Genomic DNA, 15,694 nt, shown 5'->3' on the forward strand with positions numbered 1-15,694 from the left:
AGGGAAGAGAATACAACACCTCAGCACCAGCTGACCAATAACTCGCCCCCCAGGCCCGACCAAGCTCCGACCGATACCTCTTCCAACCCTGCAGTCTCCCAGCCCTTCCGGCTAACTCCCAGTTACATCCTGGGCATGACGTGCTGTGGTATGGAATACCTCTTTGGTCAGTTTGGGTCAGGTGTCCTGTCTCTGCTTCCTCCTGGCTTCCCCTCCTCCCTGGCAGAGCATGAGGCTCACAAAGTCCTTGGCCAAACCAAAACATCCTTGTTATCAGCTCTGTTCCCGAGCTGAAAGTCAAAACACAGCACTGCACCAGCTACCAAGAAGGAGAAAAATGACTGCTACTGCTGAACCCAGGACAAAGTGGAAGGAAGGAAAGGAAGGAAGAAGAGGAAGGGAAAGGAAGAAAAAGGAAGGAAGGACAAGGAAGGAAAGGAGGGAGGAAAAAGAAAGAGGGAAGAAAATAAGAAAGTAAAAGGAAGGAAATGGAAGGAAAAGAGAGGGAGGGAGGAAGGAAGGAAATGGAAAGAAGGAAGAAAGGAAGGAAATGGAAGGAAGAAAGGAAGAAAATAAGGAAGTAAAAAGAAGGAAAGAAGGTCGGAAAAGGTCGGGAGGGAGGGAGGAAGGAAGGAAAAGGGAGGGAGGGAGGAAAAGGGAGGGGGGAAGGGAGGAAGGAAAAGGGAGGGAGAGAGGAAAAGGAAGGGAGGGAGGAAGGAAAGAAGAAGGGCAACGGAAGGGAGAGAAAGGAAGGAAGGAAGCAAGGCAGGAGGAAGGAAGGAAAGGATGGAAGAAGGGAGGAAGGAAAGAAGGAAGGTAATGGAAAGCAGAGAAAGGAAGGAAGGTAGGTAATGGAAGGCACAGAAAGAAAGGAATGAAGGAAGAAAGGTACTGGAATGCAGAGGAAGGAAAAGGAAGGGATGGAGAAAGGGAGGAAGGAAAGAAAGAAGGTAATGGAAGGTGAAGGAAGGAAGGAAGGAAGATAGGTAATGGAAGGCAGAGGAAGGAAGGGAGGGAGGGAGGGAGGAAGGAAAGAAGTAAGGTAATGGAAGGCAGAGGAAGGAAGGAAGGAAGGTAGGTAATGGAAGGCATAGAAAGAAAGGAAGGAAGGAAGGAAGAAAGGTAATGGAGTGCAGAGGAAGGAAAAGGAAGGGATGGAGAAAGGGAGGAAGGAAAGAAAGAAGGTAATGGAAGGCGAAGGAAGGAAGGTAGGTAATGGAAGGCAGAGGAAGGAAGGGAGGGAGGGAGGAAGGAAGGAAGGAAGGACGTACAGAATACCTGGAATAGCTGTAACACTCTCAGTGAGAGCCTCTGTCATTTGCTATATCTTGTAGCCGCCTTAGCAGAGCAGTGTGATTCTCCTGGCAGATACGCTTGGCTGGTGCTTCAGTACTATCTTCCAAGAGAATGCCTCTCTTCTTTGTTGCAGGTTCTCCAGTTCTAACCATGCTGTTTATTTCCTGTAGCCTCTGGAGGGGGGAAGGAGAATTAATTTCTCATTATTTTGACTCCCTAAACATAAGGACACCTTTTGATATTTGCATTACAGTGGGATTACATACACTTTTGTTTCTGGATATCTGCACTGCACGAAGTGCTTCCTGTGACAGACCATCCTTCTCAATCACCATGCTGGTCTCTCCATTACCAGAGCATGCTGCACTCACATTCAAGTAGGTTTGTTTTTTCAACATACGTAGAGCTCAAAGGCCCTCCAACCCTAGTTGTGACCATAGGTAAAACAATTCCTATTAAGACTGAAAATGCTTCCCAAGGAAGATTTCTTCTTCATTCTTGCTGCCCAGGGATGGTGGGATTCAGGCTATTACATGCTCCCCTGGTGAGTCCTCTCATAGTCAAGAGCTTGCTGGAGGATTTTTTTCCACACTAGGTAGGTAAGAGGGTGGGACTGTGCTTGGTGTTCTCTTTGAACACCAAGGAACCCCCTGTCACCTGAAAGCAAAGGGTGCCATTGCCAGCCTTGAGTCTTTCACCTGTTTTGGTACAAAGAGTAACATTTCAAAGTACGCAGTACTCTTAGGCACCTGATTGCTTTACAACTTCTTAGATACCTGAACTGGCAGTTGGAAGAGCATCAGGTGAGAAAGCACAGGTTAGACTATGTAAACAGAACAGTGTGTGGCACTACCAAAAAGAAAAAGGTAGAATTAAGGATTTATAAAAGCAAACTAAGACCCTTCAGTCTCACCTTAGATGTGCTGCTACTGAAGTAGTAGAATATTTTCTCTCGAGGAGAGAGCACAGACTCATTTTTGTGTGGTGAGATGTACACAGGGTGGTTGTGGGACAGCTGCACACGGCGAGGGGAGCCCACCTGCATGAACGGGTAGGGCGAGAGCGGAGGGGAGTCGGTCTGCAGAGAAAGGGAGAGAGAAAAATCAAACTGCAGTTGGTGTCTGATCCTACAGCACAGCTTCTGTGAGCTGGTCACCTTAAACTTGGTTCAGTTTTTCTCACTGCTGTCACACCATACACGTTTAGAACAGATGCAAGTTGTGTCATGTTATTTGGCCAGATCAGTGGTGCTTTAGGTTTTTATTTTTAATTTACTTTCCTAATGCTATCTGAGGCTGGCAGCTGACATTGCTCAGCACTGTGTATTGCATACAGGAGAAAACAGCAAGTAGGTATGGACAGTTCTTGGTGTTAGCAGCAGAGCGTGTCCTTGAGGTGAACTTGTAATAAAATTATAAACCCTGGAGTTTGTTTGCAGTGGGGTTAGCTAAGAGCACTTCACTGTTGTAGGTACAGTAAAAAAAGATCTTGTAACAAATGAAAAGCACAGAATTTACTTACTGCATTTGAGGTGTATTTCAGGGCAAATTCTTTGATCTGCTCAATATAGATGTTGTTATAGAACTGTATGAGGTCCCCTCACTCCTCCGCCTTGGTGTCACTGTTGGTCCTGGTCAGTCGGGTTGGGATAGGGGGGGCACTGCTGGGGTGCAGAACAGGCAGGGTGCTGCTGGATCGCATCACAGGGCTGGAGTCTCTGCTCCCTGCAATGAGGAACAGCTCCTGAGCTGAGTCACAGCTGCTTCACCTGCTCCAGTCACCTCCACCTGTTGTTCAGCCCCATAAAGCCACTGTCTTCCCCACCCTTAAATTGCAGCACAGTGAGCCTGAACCTGGTGCCAGTACAAGCAAGGCTGATGTCGTTCCCTTAGCACCTCATCTTACAGAGAAGCAGTATCAGCCTTATTACAGACCAATGTGCTGCTGAGGATGTGTACAGAAACATGTTTGATTTCTATCATCTTACCAGACAAACCGCAAGTGGTTCTTCTGTATAAGCTCAGTTTCATCACACAGTAAGCAGAGAAAAACCTCCACTTTTCAGGTATTCATGCTGCACTTTTAACAGTAGCTCTTGTTGCTGACTGTCACCATTTCAAATTGGGAACAGTAGACTTTTTCAGCTCATAGTATCTTGAAAACTTGTGGTAGGAATATACAGCATCACTTATTTGCTTTCCTTTATAAAGGTTAACTCAAGGAAAATGTGCCAAGGAAAGCCTCTGCAGAGCTGTTGGATTGGCTGAAGCAGATGCTGTGGGTGCTTGGTTTGTCCCTGTCTCTGAAGACAGCCAGCTGCTGCAAAAGAAACTGCTACAGCTACACAACTGTGGTAAGTAAAGGAGTACCTGTGAGCATGGGGTACCACGGGTTTCCTTCCTTTCTACAAAGACGTGTTCTTTGGTGTACAGATTGAGCTCCAAGAGCTGAGGCCAGCTACCATGGTAAACTCTGAAGGGAAGCGCATGTGGTGATGGATTCCAAACTGTCAAAGTGGGTGTAAGACTAACTTTGGAGTTATAGCAATTCTTACATGGTATCAATACATTCTCAATTGTGTCCAGGTTCAGCAAAGAAGGAACTGTTTGGGGTGGGGTGACACAAAATCCAACTCTTACTTTACACACACTGTTTTGGAAATAGAATTAAACCCAAACTCCTGGAATTGGGAATCACTCACTTCTTTCCTTGTTCCTCTCTTTACTTCTCTCTGTAGGTGAGTTCTGCTGGCCGCTGCTGTCACTGCTGCCAGAGCGTCGTCGGCATCTCCTGACTTTTATCAGGACACTCCGATATACCTGCGGGGAGAAAGAGGAGCACAGCGAAGGGAGGATGGTCAGGTAGGCATTTACGTACTCAGGAAACAATAATATGCATGATACATTGGCTTTTCAGAAACTACATTGTGGTATCAAACTGCTGCTTACAGGGGAAAATAGAGCCTCCCAAGAGGAGTGTATCCAACAGGCACTGCTGCTGTGATTTTTTTATTTTAGGTTTAGTCTAGCATGAAAAGCTTTCAGTAGTGCAGGATTTTGGATCAACTGCTGTCTGGTGAGGAGAATGGCTCATGGACTGCAGTCATTGAATACTAACTGTTCCTTCAGAAAGAGATCCATTCCTAAGATAGACCCAAGGCATTTAATAAACCAGATACCACGTTGTTGAATACGATCTGTACTTACATGACTCTTGGCTTGTGGTTGTGTCCAATAGCAGCGCATAATGTTCTGAAATGATCTGTCCTCCTTGGTCACCTAAGAGGAGATGGACAGAAAAGGATAACAGTTTTTCTGTGTTCTTTTTATTTGTTTGGGGTGGTTGTCTGTAGTGTTTGATTGGTTTGGGATTTTTGAGGAATTGTAATCTTTGGAACATTAAGTCTTAGGGAGGTGTTTTGTTGGTTTGTTTTTGTTTTATTCACACCTTACCTTAGCCATTATGTAGATGGCACACATCAGGAGCTGATTCAGATGTCTATCCATCATGATTTCAGGACAGTGCACCAAGGAATACTCAAAACATGTCCAGATCTTTTTCCGCATCTCATCAGATACGAGTTTGACACAGAGATCTCTCAGGCGAACACTAGCTAAATGGTACACCTGTGGAAAGGGAGACTTGCTCAGGGCCCAGCAATACAGCTTTTCTCACCCAGCTCAAGAGAAGCTCAGACCTGCACACCCTGTAAAACTTGTGCAAATGATAAGCCAAAAGAAGAATTCTTTTTAATTTTTTTTTTTCCTTTAAAGAAACAGATATTCTCAGTTCTGGTATTGATTCTAAGAAAACATTTGTTTAAATTAAGCTTAACTTTGAGTTGTCCTGAGCACAGGAAGGGCACTGCACAGCTTAGAGCAACTGCTGTGTACTGGATAAACCAAAATATCTCTAAGGTGAATTTCTTTCTTTTACAAAGCCTTAAAGAAAACAGACACCTTCAAGTACCTGCTAGCGGAGTACATAATATACTTCACAATTCGTGGTCTGAGAGCCTACTCCTTTGCTAGTGAGAAGTTGCCTGCAAAAGAAAACTACTCTCCAGGTATGTGAATGAACAGACAAAAAGTATAGATTCACTTTGAAATGGAATATTCTTCTATTGGTAGTAATAATAATTACATATTTTAAAAATCACTGAAGACTTGCCAAAATACTAAGCAAAGCACAAATCAGACTGAAAATTACCTTTCTAAAGAAGAGTGAAAGCGAGCCCATCTTCCACGACCTGATGGACATGACAGTGGCAAAGGGCTGGGTTTGCCTCTGCTCTCCAGGAGAAATCTGCTGCACAGTGACCTGGCTGGGTAACTGCAGCACAGCCCCCGTCACCTGGGTGTTCAGGGTACCTGTGAGCGCCTGGGCACTGAGGGGCTGAATGGGGCCAGGGACAGCCTGAGCCTGGGTACCCACATTTACCTGGACTGGGAAGAAAGTAATTCCTCCGTTTTCATTGGCGATACCTGTAATTTAAGGAAAAGAGTCTGAAATAAGAGCAAGTTGTGTGTGGGGTGGGTAGGTATTTCTGATTGGTTGTGGTTTTGTTTGGTTTGGGGTTTTTAAAGAATTCAGTATTTTATAAGCAACTAATTTTATTAGTTGCTTATAACTATATATTTAGTACATTATATATGAAACTTTCATCAAAATACTTTTGGCTTTTCATCATAAGGAGATTAGAAGATAATGAAATTGAACCAAGTTTTTCATACTAATGTAACTTCCATCCAGTGCCAGTTCAGGAAGGCAGGCTGACTGAAATAACTCAGTTCTATAAGGCAGATGTTGGCAGTCAGAACATCCTTGTATACATGTTCTGTCTCTAACTTCTGCTCATCTATTCAAACAATTCTTCCCCCATTAGGAATCCTTTTTTTCTCCACTGGTGTACTGTTCTCCCTTCCTCCTTACTGTGTCCTAATACTCTGATGGGAGCAAGCCCCAGTAATGCTACAGTAGCTTTCTCTCACCTTGTACTGGTATTGTCACAGTTTGCCCATTTTTGGTAGTTACGGTGGCAGTTGCTGCTGTAAACAGTGTCTGGCCAGGCACTGGGGTTACTGACATCACTTGGGATTCATGTTCTGCACAGGCACCGTATTCACCACAGGCTGTTGGGAAACTCTTACTGGAGTGCTGCTGTCAGAGTTGTTATCAGCAAACAGCCTTCTCCTTGTAGGATTGGCTGTAGGAGAGCTGTATCTGTCATACAGGGTGGTTGAAGGGGATGAAGGGCCTGTGCATTGAGAAACAACACACACACACATATATATTTAACTCTTGTTGTATAATCCCATATTATAAAAATACATGAGAGAAATCTAAGGAGTACCAAAACATGTCATGCCCAGCTCTTCATGTCTACATTTGTGCCTTAAAGATTGCTTTTAGAGATTACTTCATCTCAAATAATACTGTTTCATGTTTTTCTAAGCTAATGTATTATATTTTATTTTTCAGAGAACAAGTTTAAGACTTCATATAACTAAATATATAAGTGGAGCTTTGATTTTGGTGTAACAGTAAAGCAAACTGTTCAAGTGCTACCAATGAGAACTTAAGTAGTGTGTGCTTAAGTATTAACATATACATATGTATACAGACATACATGCTGTTCATATACATAGCTTCCTGAAAACAGCATTTTGTGCATGCTGAAATTAATGAATGCATCACACATCTGACTTAACTATGTGAGTTGCAATAGAAATACCATGTAAAGATGTGTTTGCAGTTAACTGTACCTTGACATTAAAGCAACTTCCTTACTGTATGACAAAAAAAAATTAAAGCCATGGTCTAAGAAGTGTAAGTATGTTATACTTTTAAAAGTCTCACCTTTCCCTAGTTCACCAGTTTCAGTGCGGAACTCATTTATTCTTCTTGATGTCAATGGAAAACCCACAGCACTGTTCCCAGCAGATCTCTCAAAATACTGAGGTGGCATTACATACAATATTCATACTGTTATTAGATTGTCTGTATCTGAGTGTCTACATAACACATTGTCCTGGGTTCAGCAGTAGCAATCATGTTTTTTCCTTTGTGTTAACTGGTGCAGTGCTGTGTTTTGACTTCTAGTTTTGAGAACAGCGTTGGTGAAGCCGATGTTGTCGGTTGTTGCTAAGTGATGTTTACCCTGACCAAGGACTCTGTGAGGCTCATGCTCTGCCAGAGAAGAGGGGAAGCTGTGAGGAAGCAGAGACGGGGCGCCTGACCCGGGCTAGCCGGGGAGGTATTCCATACCACAGCACGTCATGCCCGGGTTTTCTTGGCCGGTTTACACATCTTTTTCTCCTTCTCAGGTGCTCAACCTGTGAAGGAGACATCCTTCTTTACCCTCCTAGTCCTAGTGCGTCCCCCCAGACCATTTACATTTGAGAGTTTTGAATTTTTTAAATGGCCTTTTAATGCTCTTGAGACTTGTTTGCTGATGGTGATGGGAATCACCATGCTAACACGCATACAGAGTGTGTTTTGCCCACTACTGATTTCAAGAGTTAAGCAGATTCAGGTTTGGGTCTTGTCTGGGGTCAAACGACGATGTAGGAGGACCGAGAGATTTTCCCAGAGGCTGGACAGCCATGAGTGGCAGGGTGTGTGGGATAGTATGGGCAAGTATCTAGGTCAGTGGGCCCCTCCAGTATTTTGGAATTTCACTACCGAACAACTGCAAAATCCAGAAGAATTAGTAAAACACTTAAATGAGGTGTGTGGTCATTCTGGCCATACCAGAGATGGACAAATCACGGCAACGTGCTGGGGCTTGGCCTATGCTTACAGGGCCTTGTTCAACACTATCCAGCACCTTCAAAAGGAAAAGAATGTCGGCGGATTTGAGGGCAAAGTGACAGTCGCTACTCAAACTTTGGCTGCAATGAACTGCGCAGCTACCCCAGTGGCAAGTACAGCAGCTGCTCAAACTTCAACTGCAACAGACAGCGCGGTTACCCCAGCTCCAAGCACGGTAGCTACACCACCCCCAGCAACAAGTACAGTCGCTACTCAAACCACAGTGATAATCACTGCAGCCAAACCAGAGGACCAATTCGTACCAATATCAGTTGCCCCTGTACGCAAGAGAACAAGCAAAAAGGAGGCAAAAAGGGTGAAGCGAGATGAAGAACCAATGAATTCACCACCCGGTCCAGAATCTGATCAGGAGTCATCCTCACATGACGAAGAAGAAGAAGAAGAGGTAACTTCTCGACCTCGGACCTCAACCGAGCTGCGGAATATGCGAAAAGATTTTACCCGTCAACCAGGGGAGCACATCATCACCTGGTTACTCCGATGCTGGGACAATGGGGCCGATGGTCACGAACTAGAAGGTACAGAAGCCAAGCAGCTGGGATCACTTGCTAGAGAAGGGGGAATTGACAAAGCAATTGCAAGAGAGAAAAAGTCCCTCAGCCTTTGGAGGAGGCTCTTGGCAGCTGTGAAAGAAAGGTTTCCGTACAAGGACGATGTTACGAGTCGTTCGGCCAAGTGGACTACTATAGACAAAGGCATCCAGTCTCTGAGGGAATCGGCCATCGTAGAGATGATCTATCACATCAAGCCGAATAACGGGGATACACCTATAGATCCAGATGAAGTTGAATGTACACGACCCATGTGGCGAAAACTTACACGGAATGCACCGTCATCATATGCCCATTCATTGGCAACAGTGACCTGGAATGACATAGTACCACTAACAGTGGATGAAATGGTTCATAAACTCCGAGAGTTCGAAGACAATCTCACTCCTTCCATCATCTCAGCTGTGAAAAAACTGTCCCAGGACCTCGACAAATTGAGGGACGATGTATCTGATTTATCCAGCTCCTCACGTGTACCAACACGCGTCTCAGCTATTAACAAAAGACGTCCTATTGTTCAAGAGAGGAGATACAGAAGGTATACGCCACGGGGTACCCTATGGTTTTACCTGCTGGATCACGGAGAAGACATGACAAAGTGGGATGGAAAACCTACTTCAGCTTTGGAGGAACGGGTGAGTGAACTGAAGAGGGGAGCAAGGGCCAAGACTGATCGTCCCATGAGAGCTACGGCTTCAGTCTCTGGTGAGCAGTTTCCCAGATGGAGTGGAAGAGCTGATTTTACTCCAGCTCCTGTGATAACGAAGAATAATCCCTTTCAACACGACTTAAGTGTCCAATGCTGTGACGACCATTAGAGGGGCCCTGCCTCCAGCCAGGTGGAGGTAGGGGACAATCGGATTTACTGGACTGTGTGGATCAGATGGCCTGGCACATCAGTCCCACAGAAGTATAAGGCTCTAGTAGATACCGGTGCACAGTGTACCCTGATGCCATCAAGCTGTCAAGGGGTGGAACCCATCTATATTTCTGGAGTAACAGGAGGATCCCAAGAGTTGACTGTGCTGGAGGCTGAAATCAGCCTGACTGGGAGGGAGTGGCAAAAGCACCCTATTGTGACTGGTCCAGAGGCTCCATGCATCCTCGGCATAGACTACCTCAAGAGAGGGTACTTCAAAGACCCAAAAGGGTACCGGTGGGCTTTTGGTATTGCTGCTTTGGAGACTGAGGAAATTGAGCAGCTGTCCACCTTGCCTGGTCTCTCAGAAGATCCCTCTGCTGTGGGGTTGCTGAAAGTTGAAGAACAACAAGTGCCAATTGCGACCACAACAGTGCACCGGCGGCAATATCGCACCAACCGAGACTCCCTGATTCCCATCCATCAGCTGATCCGTAGACTGGAGAGTCAGGGGGTGATCAGCAGGACCCGCTCACCCTTCAATAGCCCCATATGGCCAGTGCGAAAGTCTAATGGAGAATGGAGACTAACAGTAGACTATCGTGGCCTGAATGAAGTCACACCACCATTGAGTGCTGCCGTACCGGACATGCTAGAACTTCAGTATGAACTAGAGTCAAAAGCAGCCAAGTGGTATGCCACGATTGATATTGCCAATGCATTTTTCTCCATTCCTTTGGCAGCAGAGTGCAGGCCACAGTTTGCTTTTACTTGGAGGGGTGTCCAGTTCACTTGGAACCGACTGCCCCAGGGGTGGAAACACAGCCCTACCATTTGCCATGGACTGATCCAGACTGCACTGGAACAGGGGCAAGCTCCAGAACACCTGCAATACATTGATGACATTATTGTGTGGGGCGATACAGCGGAAGAAGTCTTTGAGAAAGGGAGGAAAATAATCCAAATCCTGCTGAAAGCCGGTTTTGCCATAAAACGGAGTAAGGTCAAGGGACCTGCACAGGAGATTCAGTTTTTGGGAATAAAATGGCAAGATGGACGTAGACAGATCCCCACAGATGTGATCAACAAGATAACAGCAATGTCTCCACCAACTAATAAGAAAGAAACGCAAGCTTTCTTGGGTGCAGTGGGGTTCTGGAGAATGCACATCCCAAATTACAGTTCGATTGTAAGCCCTCTCTATCATGTGACCCGGAAGAAGAATGATTTTAAATGGGGCCCTGAGCAGCAACAAGCCTTTGAGCAAATTAAACGCGAGATAGTTCATGCAGTAGCCCTTGGACCAGTCCGGACCGGGCCAGATGTAAAAAATGTGCTGTACACTGCAGCTGGGGAGAACGGTCCTACCTGGAGCCTCTGGCAGAAAGCTCCAGGGGAGACTCGAGGTCGACCCCTCGGCTTTTGGAGTCGGGGATACAAAGGATCTGAGGCCAGCTATACCCCAACTGAGAAAGAGATACTGGCAGCCTATGAAGGGGTTCGAGCTGCTTCGGAAGTGATTGGCACTGAAGCACAGCTCCTCCTGGCACCCCGGCTGCCCGTGCTGGGCTGGATGTTCAAAGGCAGGGTCTCCTCTACACATCATGCAACTGATGCTACATGGAGTAAATGGGCTGCACTAATTACACAACGAACTCGAATAGGAAATCCCAGTCGTCCAGGCATTCTAGAAGTCATCATGGACTGGCCAGAGGGCAAAGATTTCGGAATGTCACCAGAGGAGGAGGTGGTGCGTGCTGAAGAGGCCCCACCATATAATAAACTGTCAGAAAGTGAAAAGCAGTATGCCTTGTTTACTGATGGCTCTTGCCGTATTGTGGGAAAGCATCGGAGATGGAAGGCAGCTGTATGGAGTCCTGGACGACAAGTTGCAGAAACTGCTGAAGGAGAGGGTGAATCGAGTCAATTTGCCGAGGTGAAAGCCATCCAGCTGGCCCTGGACATTGCTGAACGAGAAAAGTGGCCAGTACTTTATCTCTATACTGACTCATGGATGGTGGCAAATGCCCTGTGGGGGTGGTTGAAGTAATGGAAGCAGAGCAACTGGCAACGCAGAGGTAAACCCATCTGGGCTGCTGCACTGTGGAAAGATATTGCTGCCAGGGTGCAGAACCTGGTGGTGAAGGTACGTCATGTAGATGCCCATGTACCCAAGAGTCGGGCCACTGAGGAACACCAGAACAACCAACAAGTGGATAAAGCGGCTAAGATTGAAGTGGCTCAGATGGACTTAGATTGGCAACATAAAGGTGAATTATTTTTGGCTCGGTGGGCCCATGACACTTCAGGCCATCAGGGCAGATATGCAACATATAGATGGGCCCGTGACCGAGGGGTGGACTTAACAATGGACACTATTGCCCAGGTTATTCATGAGTGTGAAACATGTGCTGCAATTAAACAAGCCAAGCGGTTAAAGCCTCTTTGGTATGGAGGACGATGGTTGAAGTATAAATATGGGGAGGCCTGGCAGATTGACTATATCACACTGCCACCAACCCGCCAAGGCAAGCGCCATGTGCTTACCATGGTGGAAGCAACCACCGGGTGGCTGGAAACATACGCTGTGCCCCATGCCACTGCCCGGAACACTATCCTGGGCCTTGAGAAACAGATTTTGTGGCAACACGGCACCCCAGAGAGAATTGAGTCAGACAATGGGACTCATTTCCGGAATAACCTTATAGATATTTGGGCCAAAGAGCATGGCATTGAGTGGGTATATCACATCCCCTACCATGCACCAGCCTCTGGGAAAATCGAACGGTACAATGGGCTGTTAAAAACTACACTGAGAGCGATGGGTGGGGGAACTTTCAAGCATTGGGATACACATTTACCAAAGGCCACCTGGTTGGTCAACACCAGAGGATCTGCCAACAGGGCTGGCCCAGCCCAGTCAGAACTTTTACATATTGTAGAGGGGGACAAAGTTCCCGTGGTGCATATGAAGAATTTGCTGGGGAAGACAGTCTGGGTTATTCCTGCTTCAGGTAAAGGCAAACCCACTCGTGGGATTGCTTTTGCTCAGGGACCTGGATATACTTGGTGGGTAATGCGGGAAGATGGGGAAGTCCGATGTATACCTCAAGGGGATTTGATTTTAGGGGAAACAGCCAGTGAACTCAATTGTATGCTGTTGCCTGCTGTGTAATGCTTTTATAGCCCATCAACTAGATGTCTCCAGGTCACCAGCGACTGGCCCTGACTTCCCTCCAGCCATCATCCCAACAGAGAATGAACTTGGAACATCATGGACCGGATGGACTCGGCAGCATTATAGGGATTGGTCCATGCACTAAGAAAATGATTTTTTTTCCTCTTGGTCTGTATGTATATGGATGTATATATGTGGGAGAGCGATGGTGTATTGGAAATGTGGGATCTGAGCACGACGTGAATGGTATGGAATAAGGGGTGGATAATGTCCTGGGTTCAGTAGTAGCAGTCATGTTTTTTCCTTTGTGCTAGCTGGTGCAGTGCTGTGTTTTGACTTCTAGTTTTGAGAACAGCGTTGGTGAAGCCGATGTTGTCGGTTGTTTCTAAGTGATGTTTACCCTGACCAAGGACTCTGTGAGGCTCATGCTCTGCCAGGGAAGAGGGGAAGCTGTGAGGAAGCAGAGACGGGGCGCCTGACCCGGGCTAGCCGGGGAGGTATTCCATACCACAGCACGTCATGCCCGGGGTGGGGGGTAACTGGGAGTTACCCGGAAGGACAGGAGCTTCCGGGTGGAACTCGTTTTCTTGGCCGGTGGTATCGTATTCTCTTCCCTTGTTATTTTCCCTTATCATTGTTTTAGCTGATAGTAGCGGTGGTGATTTGTTGCTGGACTGTTCTTGTCTCAACCCGTAGGAGTTGCACTCTCTCGATCCTCCTCCCCGTTCCTCCGGGAGCGGGGAAGGGGAGAGCCCCGGTGCAGGGAGGGGGGGGGGGAGACGAACACGGACCTTGATTGTTGTCAGCTCGGCACCACTCACTGGGAGTGAGTGAACAAGTTACCTGACTGGGTTTAAACCACGACAGTTCTTTTTGGCGCCCAACGTGGGGCACGAGGGGTTGAGATAAGAACAGATCTGACTGGATTGATAGTCACTCGTCACAATGCTGATTTATTGGCTCTCAAGGTTTTTCCTCTTGATCTCTTTTCTCTCTTGACAAAGTGATGGCAAAAGAGAAATGAGTACTCTCTAACGGAGAGTGGAGACTAACAGTAGACTATCATGGCCTGAATGAAGTCACACCACCCTTGAGTGCTGCCGTACCGGACATGCTAGAACTTCAGTATGAACTAGAGTCAAAGGCAGCCAAGTGATATGCCACAATTGATACTGCCAAGGCATTTTTATCAATTCCTTTGGCAGCAGAGGGCAGGCCACAGTTTGCTTTTACTTGGAGGGGTGTCCAGTTCACTTGGAATTGACTCCCCCAGGGGTGGAAACACAGCCCTACCATCTGCCATGGACTGATCCAGACTGCACTGGAACAGGGGCAAGCTCAAGAAATACCTGCAATACATTGATGACATTATTGTGAGGGGTGATAGAGTGGAAGAAGTCTTTGAGAAAGGGAGGAAAATAATGCAAATCCTGCTGAAAGCCGGTTTTGCCATAAAACAGAGTAAGGTCAAGGGACCTGCACAGGAGATTCAATTTTTGGGAATAAAATGGCAAGATGGACGTAGACAGATCCCCACAGATGTGATCAACAAGATAACAGCAATGTCTTTACCAACTAATTAGAAAGAAACGCAAGCTGTCTTGGGTGCTGTGGGATTCTGGAGAATGCACATCCCAAATTACAGTTCTATTGTAAGCCCTCTCTATCATGTGACCCGGAAGAAGAATGATTTTAAATGGGGCCCTGAGCAACAACAAGCCTTTGAGCAAATTAAACGCAAGATAGTTCATGCAGTAGCCTTTGGACCAGTCCGGACCGGGCCAGATGTAAAAAATGTACTGTACACTGCAGCTGGGGAGAACGGTCCTACCTGGAGCCTCTGGCAGAAAGCTCCAGGGGAGACTCAAGGTCGACCCCTCAGCTTTTGGAGTCGGGGATACAAAGGATCTGAGGCCAGCTATACCCCAACTGAAAAAGAGATACTGGCAGCCTATGAAGGGGTTCAAGCTGCTTCGGAAGTAATTGGCACTGAAGCACAGCTCCTCCTGGCACCCCAGTTGCCCATGCTGGGCTGGATGTTCACAGGCAGGGTCTCCTCTACACCTCATGTAACTGATGCTACAGAGAGTAAATGGGCTGCACTTATTACAGAATGAGCTCGAACATGAAATCCCAGTCACCCAGGAATTCTAGAAGTCATGATGGACTGGCCAGAGGGCAAAGATTTTGGAATGTCACCAGAGGAAGAGGAGATGTGTGCTGAAGAGGCCCCACCATATAAGAAACTGTCAGAAAGTGAGAAGCAATATTGCAGAAACTGCTGAAGGAGGAGTTGAGTCAGTTTACAGATGATCTTGCAAACTTTCTTCCAGAACACTGTGATATTCTGTATCCATAGGTACACATATCTGCATTTAAAGCCCATGCCTGGTTTTCAGAAGCTGCTCTAGTCACATGAAGGCCCTGATAATTTTACATGTCTTCACTTTATTGTTCTGAAATACGTAGTGTTCTTTATCCTGCCAAAGACCACATTCTGTGCTACTTTATTACTCATATATAAAGACATATCTGTATATTGTGTTTGTAGGAAAGCAAGGTGAAAAACATTCCCTAGTGCTTTATGTAAGACTGTTAACAGATATAATATTATGACCTGAAGGACATCTGGCAAAGGGAAACAAAAGGAACGTAGAAAGCAAAGCACTGAGCAGCTTTGCATGTGTTAAGCAATCAGCTCTGCATATAGGACAGAGATGTGAGGGAAGGGGAAGCTACACAGACAAGTAAAGGTATTCCCAACAGTTGCAGGACAATTCAGCACCTGCCAAAACATCTGTACAGAATTGTCCCTCCTGTTGTGCTTCAAAATCTTCACCTAAAGATCCCGCTTTAGGTAATTACCTAAATATTGTCTGTGGTAGATTTGATCAAAGTAACCCCAAATGCATGGATAAATTCTGTCCAAAAAATCCAACAGTAAAGACTATTTCTAATCAATTACCAAAATTTAAC

The 15,694-nt window shown here is 46.2% G+C and overlaps 1 protein-coding gene across 1 annotated transcript; it reads right to left on the reverse strand.

Annotated features, from left to right (window-relative positions):
- Positions 1-1,298: 1,298 nt before the first annotated feature.
- On the reverse strand, positions 1,299-6,480 carry LOC130596228 (retinoblastoma-like protein 2). The gene is given in 9 exon segments (XM_057403595.1): positions 1,299-1,469; positions 2,210-2,374; positions 2,818-3,020; positions 3,998-4,115; positions 4,503-4,574; positions 4,749-4,922; positions 5,506-5,649; positions 5,737-5,780; positions 6,288-6,480. Coding segments are annotated over 9 exon segments (1,188 nt in total). The 5' UTR covers positions 6,385-6,480.
- Between the last annotated feature and the right edge of the window lie 9,214 nt (positions 6,481-15,694).

This window comes from Pezoporus wallicus, unplaced genomic scaffold, assembly GCF_028554395.1.
Source record: "Pezoporus wallicus isolate ANWC-B61680 ecotype Strahan unplaced genomic scaffold, APGP_CSIRO_Pwel_v1 contig_7903, whole genome shotgun sequence".
Classification (NCBI taxonomy): Eukaryota; Metazoa; Chordata; class Aves; order Psittaciformes; family Psittacidae; genus Pezoporus; species Pezoporus wallicus.